This window comes from Typopeltis vanoorti, chromosome 9, assembly GCF_054136105.1.
Source record: "Typopeltis vanoorti isolate ZY-2024b chromosome 9, IOZ_Tvanoo_1.0, whole genome shotgun sequence".
In the NCBI taxonomy this organism is placed as follows: Eukaryota; Metazoa; Arthropoda; class Arachnida; order Uropygi; family Thelyphonidae; genus Typopeltis; species Typopeltis vanoorti.
In genome coordinates, this window is record NC_143557.1 from 84891815 (window position 1) to 84907206 (window position 15392).

The 15392-nt window shown below is 36.0% G+C and overlaps 1 protein-coding gene across 1 annotated transcript in view; it reads left to right on the forward strand.

The window, feature by feature from the left end:
• vir (VIR_N domain-containing protein) overlaps positions 1-15392 on the forward strand; it is a 630458-nt gene that overhangs the window by 451052 nt on the left and 164014 nt on the right. The window contains exons 29-30 of the mRNA XM_090397685.1: positions 3056-3161; positions 12509-12583. Coding sequence (XP_090253811.1) covers positions 3056-3161; positions 12509-12583 — 181 coding nt within the window. The remainder of the gene's footprint in view (positions 1-3055; positions 3162-12508; positions 12584-15392) is intronic.

Here is a 15392-nt window from a genome sequence, read left to right on the forward strand (position 1 = left end):
CATTTTACCACCAGTTGGTGATGGTGATCATGCTGTGCTTTCTTTGGAAGTATTTAATTAGAGATTGATGTTCTCATTAGAACAGGTTATGTGCTGAACTAAAAAGCTGGAAATTATGATAAACTTTGGAGAGTATTTTTAGTTCCATGGTATCAATTACTGAATGTAAAAAATGTCAACAATGCATGGGAGTTTTTGAAAAAATCCTTTAATGAGGTGGTATCTGAATGTATACCTAGTGTTCAAAGAATAAATAGGTTGGGAGTGAAATGGATGTGCAACCTTATTAAGCAATAGATCATCAACAAGAAGATGACGTGGAAAGAATATCGTGAGAATAAGAATGAGAGGAGTTATGAAATATTTAAATCTCAAGCCAGAAAAGTAATGAGTATTGTGCAGAAAACTAAATCGGAGTATGAAAAGAAATTAGTTATGCAAGCTAAAGGTAATCCAAAAGAATTTTTATTGTTATGCCACAAGCAAAAGAATGAATGTGGAAGAATAACTTTATTGAATGCAGATGATACTCTAGTGTCAGAAGCTAACGAGATTGTTCAATTAATGAGGGCTCACTTTGCTAAGATATATCACCAGGTATATGTAACATGGTGCACAGTGGTACTGCTACATTGGATGAAGAGTTAGAGGTGCATGAAAATGAGGGGCAGAAGAGCTGTTGCATAACCTGGATAAGAATTTGTCAATAGGGATAGATGGAGTATCATCACATTTGTTGAAGGAATGTTCAGCAGAATTGGCTAGGCCTTTCACATGTTTGTATAACTTGAGTTTCAGCTCACAAATGATACCACAGGAATGGAAGGAATATATGATAGTTCCGTTGTACAAGGGTGGTGCAAAAATTGATGTATCTAACTACCAAGCTATAAGTATATCTCTGGTTTGGTAGTGAATATTTTAGAGAAGTTGGTAAGAACTTTCATACAGAAATGGGTAGACAAACAAGTTATACTCTGCAAGGAACAGCATGGGTTTACTAAAGGAAGGTCATATTTTAGCAATTTGCTCATATTTTATAACACTGGCATGGCCAAGTTGGATAAAGGGAATGGACACACTATGATAATGTTGGATTTTGCTAAGGCATTTGATAGGATACCACACAAAAGGCTGTTGCATAAACTGGAGAATGTGGGTTTGGAATATAAACTCTTGACTTGAATCAGTGGATGGTTGAACAGACATATATCAAACAGTGGTATATGGTGGGTGTGAATCTGCCCGATTTAAGGTGACCAAGTGGTGTACCTCAGGGTTCAGTCCTTGGGCCATCTATACATTAATGACATTAGGGAGGATCTAACAAGAGATGTGCAATTGTTTGCCAATGATGTGAAGATAGGCAGGGCAATCAGGAATGCTACTAATATTCAGCACTTACAAAATTATTTGAATAGGCTGGAAATTTCGGCAAACAAAAATAGCTGTCAGTTTAATGTTAGTAAGTGTAAAGTTATGCACTTTGGTATGATGAGATTTCCAGCAGCATATTATATAGCATATTATAGCTAATATGCTATATTATCATATAACATATTAGCAGTGATATGCTACAAGAAACTGATGAAGCAAGAAATCTTGGCATAATGGTGGATAGGAATTTGAAGTTCAATGGTCACATAACAAAAGTTGCAAATACATCCTAGGATAATTGCGGTGTTGAAGCGAACCATGACATGTAAAGATAAGGAAGTCATTTTGCCTCTTTATAAGGCCTTGATAAGACCACACCTTGATTATTGTACACAGATTTGGTCTCCCAGGATTAAAGGGGATACAGAAGTTGTGGAAAGTGTGCAAAGAAGAGTTACGAAGATTATATCCAGATTATGGGAATTACATTATGAGGACAGATTGCTAGTATGTGGATTACAGACTCAGGCTAACAGGAGAAAGAGGGATGATATAATAGAAGTTTTATAAACTTTATAAAATGAGTGTTATAAGATATTATCTGATAAAATTTTTTATTATATGGAAGATGGGGAGAGATCATGGGCATCCATGGAAGCTAAGATTGTTCGCAGTCAAGAAAGGGATAACAGCTAAATTTTTCTTTCACAGAGCAGTGAGTGAGTGGGCTGTCTTTAGGGGGGTAGTGAGTGCATCTAGTGTGAATTTAAAGAAGGTATGACAGCTGGTTTTGGTGATTTATATCCTATAGCCTCCCTCAATGAGTCCTTGACTCCCTGGAGGTCTCAGATAATTATTATTATTATCATTGTATCAACTAATTTACTACCCATCCCTGTAAACAGTTCATCAGTGTTATTAGACATATTATAATCAGATTTTTTTTCATAATAGTTCTTCACTTAATGAAACCATGTTGTGCCATGTCCAAGAAGTAATTCCTAATAGGAATATTCTGGATATTCCTGTGCATGAAAGAAAAGTAATTCCTATGCATGAAGGAAAGTAATGCAAGATAGGCAGGAAACAGGTTAGGGATATTTGAGGTAGACAGGGAGTCACAGTGTAAAGAGAGCGGATGTTGGAAGCATTGGCATAAATTTGCATGTTATGAGAATGAGATAGCATGTGATGCAAGGAGAATAGTATGTTCTGAATAAAATACAGGATATTTAGTGATAAAGAGGACAAAACTAAAGTCAGACATGGAAAACTGAGATGAGTTAATTTCCTCAAAAATTATTAGTATAAGTGAAATAAATAAATAAACATGAAGTAGAGCTTGGTTCTTCATTTTTACAAATTGAATAAATAAATTTCACATGGATTTGTTGAACTGCATAGCTGAGTGGATAGACTTTACTCACCATGGTTCTGGTAGAGAAATTTCATTGTGAAAATGAAAGTGTGAAAGCATCGACTTGATTAGAGACTTGAAATGGCTTATAAAATTTTTAACCTTGCTTCCTAGAGCAGAGTTTTTAAATTTTTATAATCCTTACTCCACCTTCAGTACTAATTTATGATAGGTTTGTAACTTTTTGTGTGGGAATGATATTTGCATTTAGAAAAAAAAAAAATCTTTTTATAGATTTTAATTCTCTCTTTTTTTTTGTAGTGTGAAAAATGATGAAAAGTACATTGAAATTCTTAGTGTTCTTCTGAACATGCTGAATTATGTTTCTGAGAAAAGTGCTCATGTTCATTCTCAAGAGTGCATTGTAGTAAGTAATCAATTTTTTAACGTTTTCTATTATTTGTATGTATAGTTGGATAATAAAGTTGCACTGTTGGTATTGTTATATTATTATTGAATATAAAATGATATTTTGATTTATTTATTTATTTATTATTATTGTTTGGATATGATAACAGCAGCATTCTCTGTGGTTATCAGCATGGGTTTGTTAAGAGGAGATCATGTTTCACTAACTTATGTACTATAACAAGGTGACAAATATCTTGGATAAGGGAGATGCATATACTGTGGTGTACTTGGATTTTGCGAAGGCTTTTGATAGACTGCCACATGACAAGCTCTTAAATAAATTGAAACAGATGGGATTGGATAACAGACTTCTGTTGGATCAATGACTGGCTGTCGGATAGATATCGGAAAGTTGTATATGGGAGTGCAGTATCTCAAAAGAGAAGGGTCATCAGTGGTGTGCCACAGGGGTCAGTTTTGGGGCCATTGTTGTTCAATTTGTATGTTAATGATATTGGGTTGGGTTTAACTAGTGATATCTAGCTTTTGCAGGTGATGCAAAACTGGCAAGAGCAATCCACAGTCAGGCTGATGTTAATGCCTTACAAGAGGACTTGAATAGATTGCATGAATGGGCCAGTAAGTAGAACTGTCAGTTCAATGTTGCCAAGTGTAAGGTTTTGATATTTGGTAAGCAGTGATGGGATGCAAAATATACACTTGATGGGGAAACTTTAGGGGATGAGAAATCTAGGAGTGATGGTGGACAAGGACCTGAAATTCAGGGGCCACATTGCATAAGTTACGAAGACATCACATCTAATAATGGCAATGATGCAGATAATCCTGATATGCAGAAATAGAGAGGTTATGATTCTATTGTATAATGCCTTGATCAGGCCTCATATGGATTATTGTGCACAGATTTGGTCACTGGGTTTTCATGGTGACGAAAACCCGGTATGTTGGAAAGGGTACAGAGAAGATTCACAAAGGTAGTCAGTGATCTTTGGAATGTGGAGTACGAGGACAGATTGAGAGAATGTAAGTTGCAGAGCCTTGTGAATAGGAGGAAGAGGGGGGGGGGTATGATTGAGACATATAAGCTGGTCAGAGGTTGTTATCAGGTAGACACGGAAGAGATTTTTTCGTAGAATGGGAGAGAGTGGAAGTAGAACAAGAGACCATTGCTGGAAACTGTATAAGGAGGGTGTGAGCAACAGAGTGAGAAGCAGGTTCTTTGCATGGAGGGTGATTGGTGAATGGAATGCATTGCCTGAGTGTGTTGTGGACATATGGTTAAGGATATATGATAATTAGTTAAGAAAAATAATTTTTCTTAACTAATTATTCCATTAATTTCACATTATCTTTCCAAGGTTTGTCAAGAAAATGTTACTTTCTTCCCTTAATTTTGTTATATGCACGTCTCACTGAAGATTTAATTTTTACATTTCTGACTTCAGTTTTTGATATTGTATTACTATATGGAAACAGCTGTATTGAAAGAGAAACTAAATTTTCTACTTTTAATAAAGATAGTGTAATGCCATATGCAGACACCTAAACATCAAATATATCTTTTTTAATAATATATAATTTTTAAGTTGACAGATTAATCCAGGTTCTGCATGTATATTACTTTAGTATCAGCGTGTTAGATATACTTTCTGCTTTTGCAAAAAAGCTTACAGCAACTGCAATTTTTAAACAGAGTTAACAGTATAAACTTGTATATTGTGTATCTGTGTACATGCAAGTTTTGTTAAAGGTTGATAGAACTACTCTGCAATTTTTAAACAGAGTTAACAGTATAAACTTGTATATTGTGTATCTGTGTACATGCAAGTTTTGTTAAAGGTTGATAGAACTACTCTGCAATTTTTAAACAGAGTTAACAGTATAAACTTGTATATTGTGTATCTGGGTACTTGCAAGTTTTGTTAAAGGTTGCTAGAACTACTATAGCATGCCAGACCAGAATGAACTTATATGGATGGTAAAGTTTTCTCTTTACAGGTGGTTGCCCTTTACATTTGACAAACAGCTGACAGTTAGTGTCAGTCATTTATTAATTGTGTAATTATGTATCCATTCTACAAGAGTAATAACAAGAACTTAACTGCCCTTCAGTGATTTAGTCACATGCTATACCTTCTTGGTAAACAAGTCTATCATACATGCTTAAAAAAATCTGTGATGAAATGTGTGCAGCTCTAATGACAGATGGTTGATAGTAATGTGGATGCATATTTCTATTCTATGACTATAATTTGACTGAGAGAGATAGCTCATGATTCAGCACATTTATTTAGTCATGAATTATACTTTATTTTATAAACATGTCTCTCATGCATCCTGTATTTAAAACGAAAGAAGGGAACTTTCATCAGTTTGCTTAAAAAAAAGTCAAAGTGAACCAAATCCAGTAGTGTCAATCATTTGTCAGTCATGTAATTATATCTGTCTGTCTGTTCTGTGAGTCTAATAATAAGAAGAATAACTATCATTCAGTGATTTAGTCACATGTTATACCTTACTTAGTAAACATGTCTGTCATACATACTTTTTAAAACAAAAAAATCTGGAATGAATTGTATACAGTTTTAATTACAAATGGTTCATAGCTGTGTCGATGTATATCTATATTTTATGAGTGTAATGACAAGAAGGGGAGCTCCATGTTCAATACATACATTAGTCACCAATTATACCTTTTAACCATCTCTCTCATCCTTTCTGTTTTTAAAATGAAAGAACAGTGAACCTTCATTGGCTTGCTTAAAAAATAGTCAGTGCAACCAAATGCTTGAAATTTAAAAAATTGTTTTACATCTGTTTTAGATATGTTTTTGAAAAATATATATATGCACTTATTATATTTTTCCCACTGTCTCTCCCCCCCCCCCCTTGCATACACATAATAATGTCACATTGACTGGATGGGTTTTATTGAAATTTGGTATTTGGAATTTTTAATGAGTTCCACACTTTCATGCATCAGTGTAACTAAGATTTTTTAATTTTCTTTCACACACACATGCAAACTAGAAGCCCTTTTTCCTTCAGCTTGCTAAACCTCAGATAATCTTACATTGCAGGAATATATTTATTGTAATTACAGTATGTTTTTACTTTATTAATAGGATTGGCATTTAAAATATATGCTGACAAAAAACATTGACTCATGATTACCTGCCTATTGATGTGTTGGCTATCTTATATGTGCCATTGCATGATTCTATTTTATGTCTGATGATGATGATGCCAATGTGCAGTGTCTCTGTATTTATTATACATTCCAGACCATCTTAAAAGTGTTCATTTGGTTGGGTTGCAATTCAGTGAATTTGTCAGCCATTCAGAGTGATATACTCTGTATATTGCTCAAACCAATTTTTCATGGGCTAATTAATATCTCCATCTGAAAACAGATACTGTATAGCAGTGCATGGTCTGCTATAGTGCCACAAGTCATTTGTTGGTCATTATATCATAAGGGTCATAATTCTGAACCAGCAAGACATATCCCATACAATACTGCTGACCTGGATATTTATCAATTCATGTTGTGTGCATCATTTATTTGATGCAGCATCAGCTGAAACCTCTGTCAAACTAGCACACTTTCCCTTCTTTGCTCTTCAACCCATGCAACACCACACTAGCTACTTTTGATGATAACATTTCCTTGCAATACCTTACATGGCCAAGAGGCCATGTAAGGTATTGCACTCTTTGCTTGCTACAATTCACTTTCTATATTCCTTGACAACTTTCATTGTGGAGGAAGCAGTTTTGCCATTTGGTACCATTCATCAACCAATTTGAGCTGTGAACAACAGGTGTATCTGAAATGAAGGCACCTAATGATCATACTGTTTATCATATTCTTTATGAACTTTGTGATATCATTACATTTACCCATGTCTTCAACTTTAACACACTAGTTTACACCATTATGTACTCAATTAAGCTGGCATGTGGTGTTATATATACTTTTTGCAGTAGACTGGAGATATGCAACATATATATTTAAGTTGCAAATCAATAATTAAGTTGCATTAGTTAGAATTAAAATATTCAGTCAAGTCATTTACTGAAAAATCAGATGGATGGCATTGTAATACACTGTTTCCACTGGTATTTATAATGTATGTGATACTAAAATAGGAATATTAAACTTCACTCTATGCAGATTGCTATCATCCTCTGAAATATGCTGTAAGTCTTTAAGATTAATTAATGAAATTAACTGATGTAAAAATATGATATAAAAATCATAAAAAAAAAATAGTGTCATGTTTTATGAAAGCTTCCTAAGTTAACCCGAGAGCTTACGAGAATACAATCCTTGGCATCCCCAAGTTTCCTTAAGTCAAGTAGTGGAAGCTAAGGCAACTCGAGGATGCTGAGGATTGTATTCTTGTAAGCTCTCAGATCAACTTATGAAGCTTTCATAGTTTCTACAAACATTCAGCTTTGATGAAATAATGTTGGATCTAATATCCACTTTGCATATGTAAATTTAGATCCCAGAAATGAAGCCGTATGGTTCTTTCTTTTGGTAGTAGACAATTCTGCTGATCCCAATTGCAAAAATGAAGAAAGCTACACATACCTTGCAGCATTTTAGAAATCAGGAATATCAGGAATTGTTTGCAGTTCTGAGTAGTTCTCACTTATCAGATTGACTGTTGCAGTAGTTACTGTATAATTAGATCTCACATATATGCAGAAAGTTGTCTTTTGTTTGATATTCTTGTGTATAGTCTTCCATATAATAATCTTTATCTATGAATTTTGGCATTGTTTTTTCTTGAAGAAACCTTGTTTTGATTAAAGCAAATATTAAGCTGCCAATTCATTTTGCAAGAAAATTATATCTTTATATGGTTTCATTATATTTGTTTATTATGTAGGCAAATTAGAATGCATAAGAGTAAAGTGAGAATTGTATTGGCTGGAAGATTTGAAAGATGATTTGAAAGGAGACAAGTGTGGTATCAAGGAAGACATGAAAGATTTACTGAAAGTAGCCAAAGAAAAGAGTGAGAAAGTTAAGGTAGTTTATTGTCATGGTATGTCAGAGTTGAGTTGAGAGGGGAAGGGACTTGATAATGAATGAGTCAATGCATAGTTATGCAGGAGGAATGATGTCGAGTTTGTTGATGTGCGGAGCAAGTTTGGGACAAAGGGATTTATACAAGGTAGGTGGTTTGCATTTGAATGGATTTGGTGTTCAGATTCGGAGGGGGGGGGATGTTATTGAATGAAGTCAGATTGGAAGCTCAAAATCAGAGAAATTAGACCTTTTTGGGGGGGGGGGTGAACTGTTGAAGGAGTACACAGATTACCAGTGGACAGTTGTGTATAAGAATCTGGAAGAAAAAAAAAAAAAAACATGCCTATGTTAGTACCGCTAGTAACAAAGCAGAATGGGATAGTTAGTATAAAGTGCAAGGACATTGCTGGTGTAGTGCTCTTTGCACTAATAATGCCAGGAGCATTTGGAACATCGGGGGTGGGGGTATTGGTTTGGTTCATCTTGGCCAACAGTTATTGGCATTAGCGAGACTTGGCTGACAGAAGATGATAATAGCTAGTGAGATAGAGTTTGAGTGGTGTAGAATTTGTAGTATTTTCATGTAGGATAGAGAGAAAAGAATGGGATGAAGGGGTATCGTATGATAGCTGATGAACTACAACCAAAAAGAGTAAAAGTGCAATTGCAGTCCAGTGAAAATAGTGCATTTGAAGCCATCGGATGTGAGATAGGGGCTAGTAGAACAAAATATACAGTTGGTTACTGGAGCAGGAGATGTGAAAGATTATGCCAATAGTTTAAATCGGCAAATAAGCTGAGTGAGTGGATGACAGGTAATTATTAAGAGGAAAAGACACATGATCACATTCTCACCAACTGGTGGGATGATCTTATGGTCTTGACCTAGGAGGTGGCTAAATGTATGGAAGTTTCAGTTGATGGAGGGCTATGTGTGGAATTATAGGGCTGGCAAGCATGATAAACTCAGAAGATTGCTTGGAGTAGTGCCATAGTATGAGAAACTGCAAGGCTTGGATGTTGACCAGTTAAACACATGAGCAGTACAAAGCGCAGGCCAGAAGAATGACCAGTATGGTAAGATAGGCAAAATTAGAGTATGAGAAGAAAGTAGTAGTACAGGCCAAAGGTAATCTGAAAGAGTTCTTTCAGTATATTGCAAATAAAAGAAAGAATGTTTATGGGAGAATAATTTTAATCAAAGCCGATGGTAGGGAGGTAACTGAATCAGATGAAATAGTTGAATTACTAAGTGAATGCTTTGTGAGAGTATATCATCCAGGTGGAGATACTGTAGTAACAAGAGAGAGAGGCAAGGGCTTATATATATTATATCTGACCCACAACAGGTCACAAGACCTATAGCAGATCAATGCCATGTGTGGGCACCGATCTAGAAATGGAGGTAAATAGAGAATACAAAAAAGAGGCAAATGAACTGGAAGTGTATAGTTGAAATATGAAAAGGATTGAAATAGGGGATAATAGTTCCTCGCCTCCCAGGTCAAGACCATGGTAAGTCATGTCTAAGTAACTTGCTCACTTTTTATAATTGTAATGACAGCTGAGTTAGATAAAGGTAATGGATTTATAACGATACTGATGGACTTTGCAAAAGCTTTTGACAGGATACTGCATGAAATTCTAATTAATAAATTGCAGCATATGGGGATGGATATAAAGTTGGTGAAGTAGATAAGCAGGTGGTTGATGCAGCGATACCAGGCAGTAGTTTATTCAGGAGTAGAGTCCATTAGAAGACCTGTGACTAGTGGCATGCTGCAGGGCTCTGTTCTTAGGCTACTACTATTTAATTTGTATGTTAACAAGATAGGAAATGATCTGAGAGGAACTATTCAGTTGTTTGCTGATGAAGATGTAAAACTAGGTAGACCAATAGCCAATAAAGATTATGATGTTAAAATTTTGTAGGATGATTTAAATAGACTGGCAGTATAGGCAAAGGAGAGCGATGTCAGTTAAATTGGCAAAGTGCAAGGTTATGCATTTTGTGGTGAAAAGATTAGCAGCAGAATACCATTTTGATGGAACTGTACTCCAGGAAATACGAGGGTGTCTCAGCCTAGCAATGAAAAAACAACTTTATAATTTCAAAATTATTTTTATTTTTTAACATAATTTCATTTAAGAATAATGCATTTATTCCAGCAATGCTCCAACACCATTATCCCATCCCTGTACTGGTTCTCAGTAAGATCTGCAAAATACTCCTCTACAGCTGCAATCACCTCTTGATTCGAAGAAAAATGCTGATCAGTGAGAAAGAGTTATAGTTTTGGGAAGAGATAGAAGTCAGCGGGAACCAAATCTGCGGAATAAGGCAGATGTTCCAACAATTCATAGTGCAGATCCCTTAATTTTCCCATTGCTGAAACAACTTTGTGGGCAGGTACATTGTCCTGGTGAAAGATGATTTTTTTCTTCTACAACCAGGTCTTTTCTCACGAATTTTTTCGTCTAGTCTGGTTAAAAGATCGGAATAATATTCCCTGGTTATTGTTTTATCCTTTTCAAGATAATTAATAAACAAAATGCCTTTAGCATCCCAAAACACTGATGCCATGACCTTTTCTGTTGATGGAACTAAGTTTGTCTTCTTTGATGCTGAACAACCAGCTTCTGTCCACTGTTTTGATTGCTGTTTGGATTCTGGTGTGTAATGGTGAATCCAAGTCTCATCCATAGTAATAAATCTACCCACAAAACAGTTTTTATTCTTGTTCAAATGCTCCAAGCACTGTTCAGAGATTTTCATGCGAGTATGTTTTTGATCTGCTGTGAGCAAGTGCAGCATCCATCTTGCACAAAGCTTTTTCATTTGCAATTCTTCATGCAAAATATATCCTATACATTCTTTTGAAATGCCTATAGTCTCAGCAATTTCACACATTTGACTCGCCGGTCATCCCTATCATGCACTTGATCAATGATTTTGGTGTTGTTACACTTTTTGGACATCCTTCACATGGATCATCTTCAAGGTTGGTACAGCCACATTTAAACTCAGCAGCCCACTTCTTAATTGTTGAAAATGAAGGAGAAGAGTGCCCATAAACTTTTATGAACTTCAAATGAATTTCTTTGTAAAAGAAGGTTTAACGGCAACAAGCAGAGCACTTGTGGAAGTATCTGTAGAAGAGGCACAAAGTAGAAACTGAATGCCTGTGAGAGAGGGATCATTAATTAGCTGGATTGCTCTCTTCTGAATGGAATTATAACCTTAGAGAGGATTTTGGTGAACCACCTCAAATATGGGAGCAATATTCTATGGCAGTGCAGATTTGGGCATTATATAGAGTTAGCAGCTGTGAAGGTGTAAGGTAGTGTCATCTTGTGTTTCTCGTGAGTTTCTCCAAATTTTTCCATGACTTGAGTCCAGATGTGGGTGGTGAAAGCAAGATCACCTGTAGATCGTGAGTGTAGAGTCCATACTGCTGGTCACTGATTAATTGGTATGTCTCTAGGTGGGTTAAGAGTTGGTTGTTGATGACCTTCTCCATAATTTTTTAGAGAAGTGAGAGAGCAATTGAACCATAGTTCGTTGGTTGACTTTTATCACCAGTTAGTACATGTGACATCATTCTCTGTGAAACGCTCATCTTTCATGACATCATTTTCTGTATTCTCATTTCATTATTATGGCGGAGTTATACCTCACACAACTACTTATGAGGCATACCTCACAAGCTGTTGCATCCTAATGTAGCATGGTTGACCTATTCTTTGGTTGTCAGCTACATTTTCAGCATCATTGTAATGGCTAATAGTCTGATACCGGGTGTTTATAGTGTGCTGAAAATAACAGGTGGCTGCATTCCAATCTTGTGAAATGCTGTTACAGCTACTCATTCTCATACTCCCCACTGCATGTTAACCTGTTCAGCTAGATCTCTCTCTCTCTCTCTCTACTGATAAGCATATGAATGTTGGCTGCTCACAGCGCCACTAATGGAACCAAGCTCACACAATTCTGTGGGCCACGCAGGGGTGTGCAGAAATTATAACCTCCCAGTATTTATGGCAGAATGCATATTTTACGAATTTGAAGAAATATTATGTTTGTCTTTAAGTTATATATGATTATTTTTATTAATGCTAAATAATACAAATTTGTCCAAGTACTTCTTTGTATATAAATTGATTTACAGTGATGAACTGTTTAGCATTTAAATTTTGAATGACAATTTTATAATATATCAATGTTATCAGAATACAGTAACAGGATCCTGTCACACACACATTTTCTTACTTTGCTAAAGTGTGATTAAATTTTGCAGTCTATACTACAGTCCTTATGTGATCCAGATATTGGCTTTATAACGCTTGAAGGAGGATCTTCAGTCACAGATGTAGTAAGTCATTTTACATTTTAGTAACATTTTAAGTTACTTGAAAGAGATAATAAGAGAAAACATTTCATAAAATGTATAAAACTTAGTTATCACTTTGTATCAATCATCTGAGCAACTGCATTTGAGGTCACTTAGGGTCAAAGCTAGTTACTGGGAAGAAACCTCCACATAGTTTTAAGGAATGCAGATAATTAACTAGAGCTTCTGATAGCCCTGCTAGTAGGTATTAGTCTGAGTAATAAACAGAAGTCTAGCTATTTAGGATTTAGCCAATAAAAATTGTATTCCATACTGATTCTAACCAAAAGATGATGGTACAGAAGATAAAATGTCATACTGACTTGGATGTTGCCCAGTTTAACATAATCCCTATTGTTGTTTCAATGGAAACAAATTAAAAAGTAAGCTAGTAGAAACAAAAATCAAACTGAACATACAGAGAATTCAAGATAACATCATCAAGCAAGCAGGCATATATCCAATCTATTCCAAAACAGGATAAGTCTGTCATCAAACTACCAATTAATTGCCGTCACTTCAATCCTTTCCAAGATAATGGAGAAAGTAGTCACCTTCTCCATTATCTAGATCCTAGAAGTTAATAAGTGTCCACCAGTTATGCATTCCACCAAACTATAGTCACAGGTGACCTCTTGGTCGACACCACCTACTACTAGAAACATGCTATGGAAAGTTCAGAGAAAGATATAATGTCATTCTTGACATTATCATAGTTTCTCATCATATCTGGCATTGATGCCTGCTCAGCAAATTTCTATTCTTTGTCCACCTGCCATGCTCTGTAATTGAATTGCCAGCTTTTCTCTGGTTGATCACTCCAAGTAATGGTAAATGGCTTCCTCTCTCTTCAGCCATTTCCTACATTAGTGGCAGAAGAGAGGCCAGAGGCACTACCCTCTTTCTCCTATACATAAATGACCAACTCTTAATCACCACTCATCCTATCCACAGCTTGTGCTGATGATAGTATGCTCCATTTATCTACTAGTTCAACAAACCACACAGTGCTTAAACATAATCAAGCCCAAGCTTCAAGATCTACAACCATTGCTTTAAATTCCAATCTCCATACTATTGTTCCATTTTGAAAGAGAGAGGGAGCTTCATTGCATTTCAGGAATGTGGAGAACTGACTAGGCCTTCTGACCTAATGTCACCTTCATGCCCCATTAGTAGGTATCTACCGGGTACTGAACGAATGAGGATGGGCTGGCAATTTGGGACTTATCCAACCAAATCCTGTTCACTATTGGCTTAAATCACAATCCACATCATTGTACAATATGATGAGATTTCATGCCAGCTGGGGCCTTGACCAGTTAACAAGGCCCTTGCTGTTTTTGTCAGGGCAAACGTCAGCTAATGGAACAAGCTCCAACTCAACATCTAGAAGAAGAAGAAACCCAGCATCAGAAGAACTGAAGATAGGAACAAATAATGAGTATTAATGGAAAGGAAATCAGACTTGCAGAAGAATTAGAAAAGTACCACATGGACATAATTGGCATTACTGAGACAAAGAAGACAAAAACAGGTGAGATCTTAACTAAATAATAAGTATAGGATGCTATTTTCAGGCAATAATGATCAAGGAAAGAAGGCATAGCAATAGCATTAACACCAAACATGAAGATAAACTTCTTGATTGGAAAGCAGCTTCATGTAGTTGTGTGGGCAGACTTCAAAATGGGGAAATGGACAATGAAACTGATTTGTGCTTGTAGTCCCACAGAAGGTTCTTCTAAAGAAGGGCAGGCAGCTGACACAAAGAAAATGGGAAAAGTGATCATTGTTGGAGATTTCAGCAGCAGAGCAGGAAACGAATCCCACCAGGCATATAGGAACATTTGGGGAAAATTTAGAGAAAAGGACAAAGCTAACAATAATGGTGTTTACTGGACTTCAGCTCAGGACATGGACTAGTCATTACAACACTATGTTTCAATATAAATATGTGCATAAGCTTACATGGAGGAAGACACAAGAAATAATTTGTATATAAATGTTTAATTTGTATATAAATGATATAGGAAACGGCTTAAAGGGAGATATTCAGTTGTTTGCTGATGATGCAAAGTTGTGTAGTGCAATAAAAAATCAAGCTGATGTTGAAAGTTTGCAGGAGGATTTAAATAAGCTGGTAAAATGGGCAAAAGAAAATGGATGTCAGTTCAATGTGGAAAAGTGTAAAGTCATGCATTTTGGGATTAAAAGATTACCAGCTGTGTACTACATCGATGGAAAGGTACTCCAAGAGATTGATGAGGCTAGGGACTTAGGGGTATTGGTAGATAGGGAGATGAAGTTCAGAGGACACATTGCTAAGGTGTCCAAGATTGCACATAGGATTACTTGGTTGTTGAGGAACACACTGACATCCAGAGATAAAGAGGTTATTATTCCCCTTTATAAAGCATTGATACTTCCACATTTGGATTACTGTGCTCAGGTCTGGTCACCTGGATTCCTTGGAGATGAGGAGGCTGTGGAGAGGGTTCAGAGAAGAGTGACCAAGTTGGTGAGTGATATAAAAAATGCTCCCTACATTGATAGATTGAGAGCTTGTGGATTGCAGAGATTGGTTGATAGGCGAAGAAGAGGGGATATGATAGAAACATTCAAATTACTAAAAGGTTTTTATAGGATTGATGCAGGGGAAATGTTTCAGCTGTGTGAAAGTGATGGAAGAACAAGAGGTCATCTCTGGAAATTAAAGAAGAGTGTGGTTAACAAAGGTGTCAGAACAAGGTTTTTTGCCTGGAGGGTGGTGAATGAGTGGAATTCATTG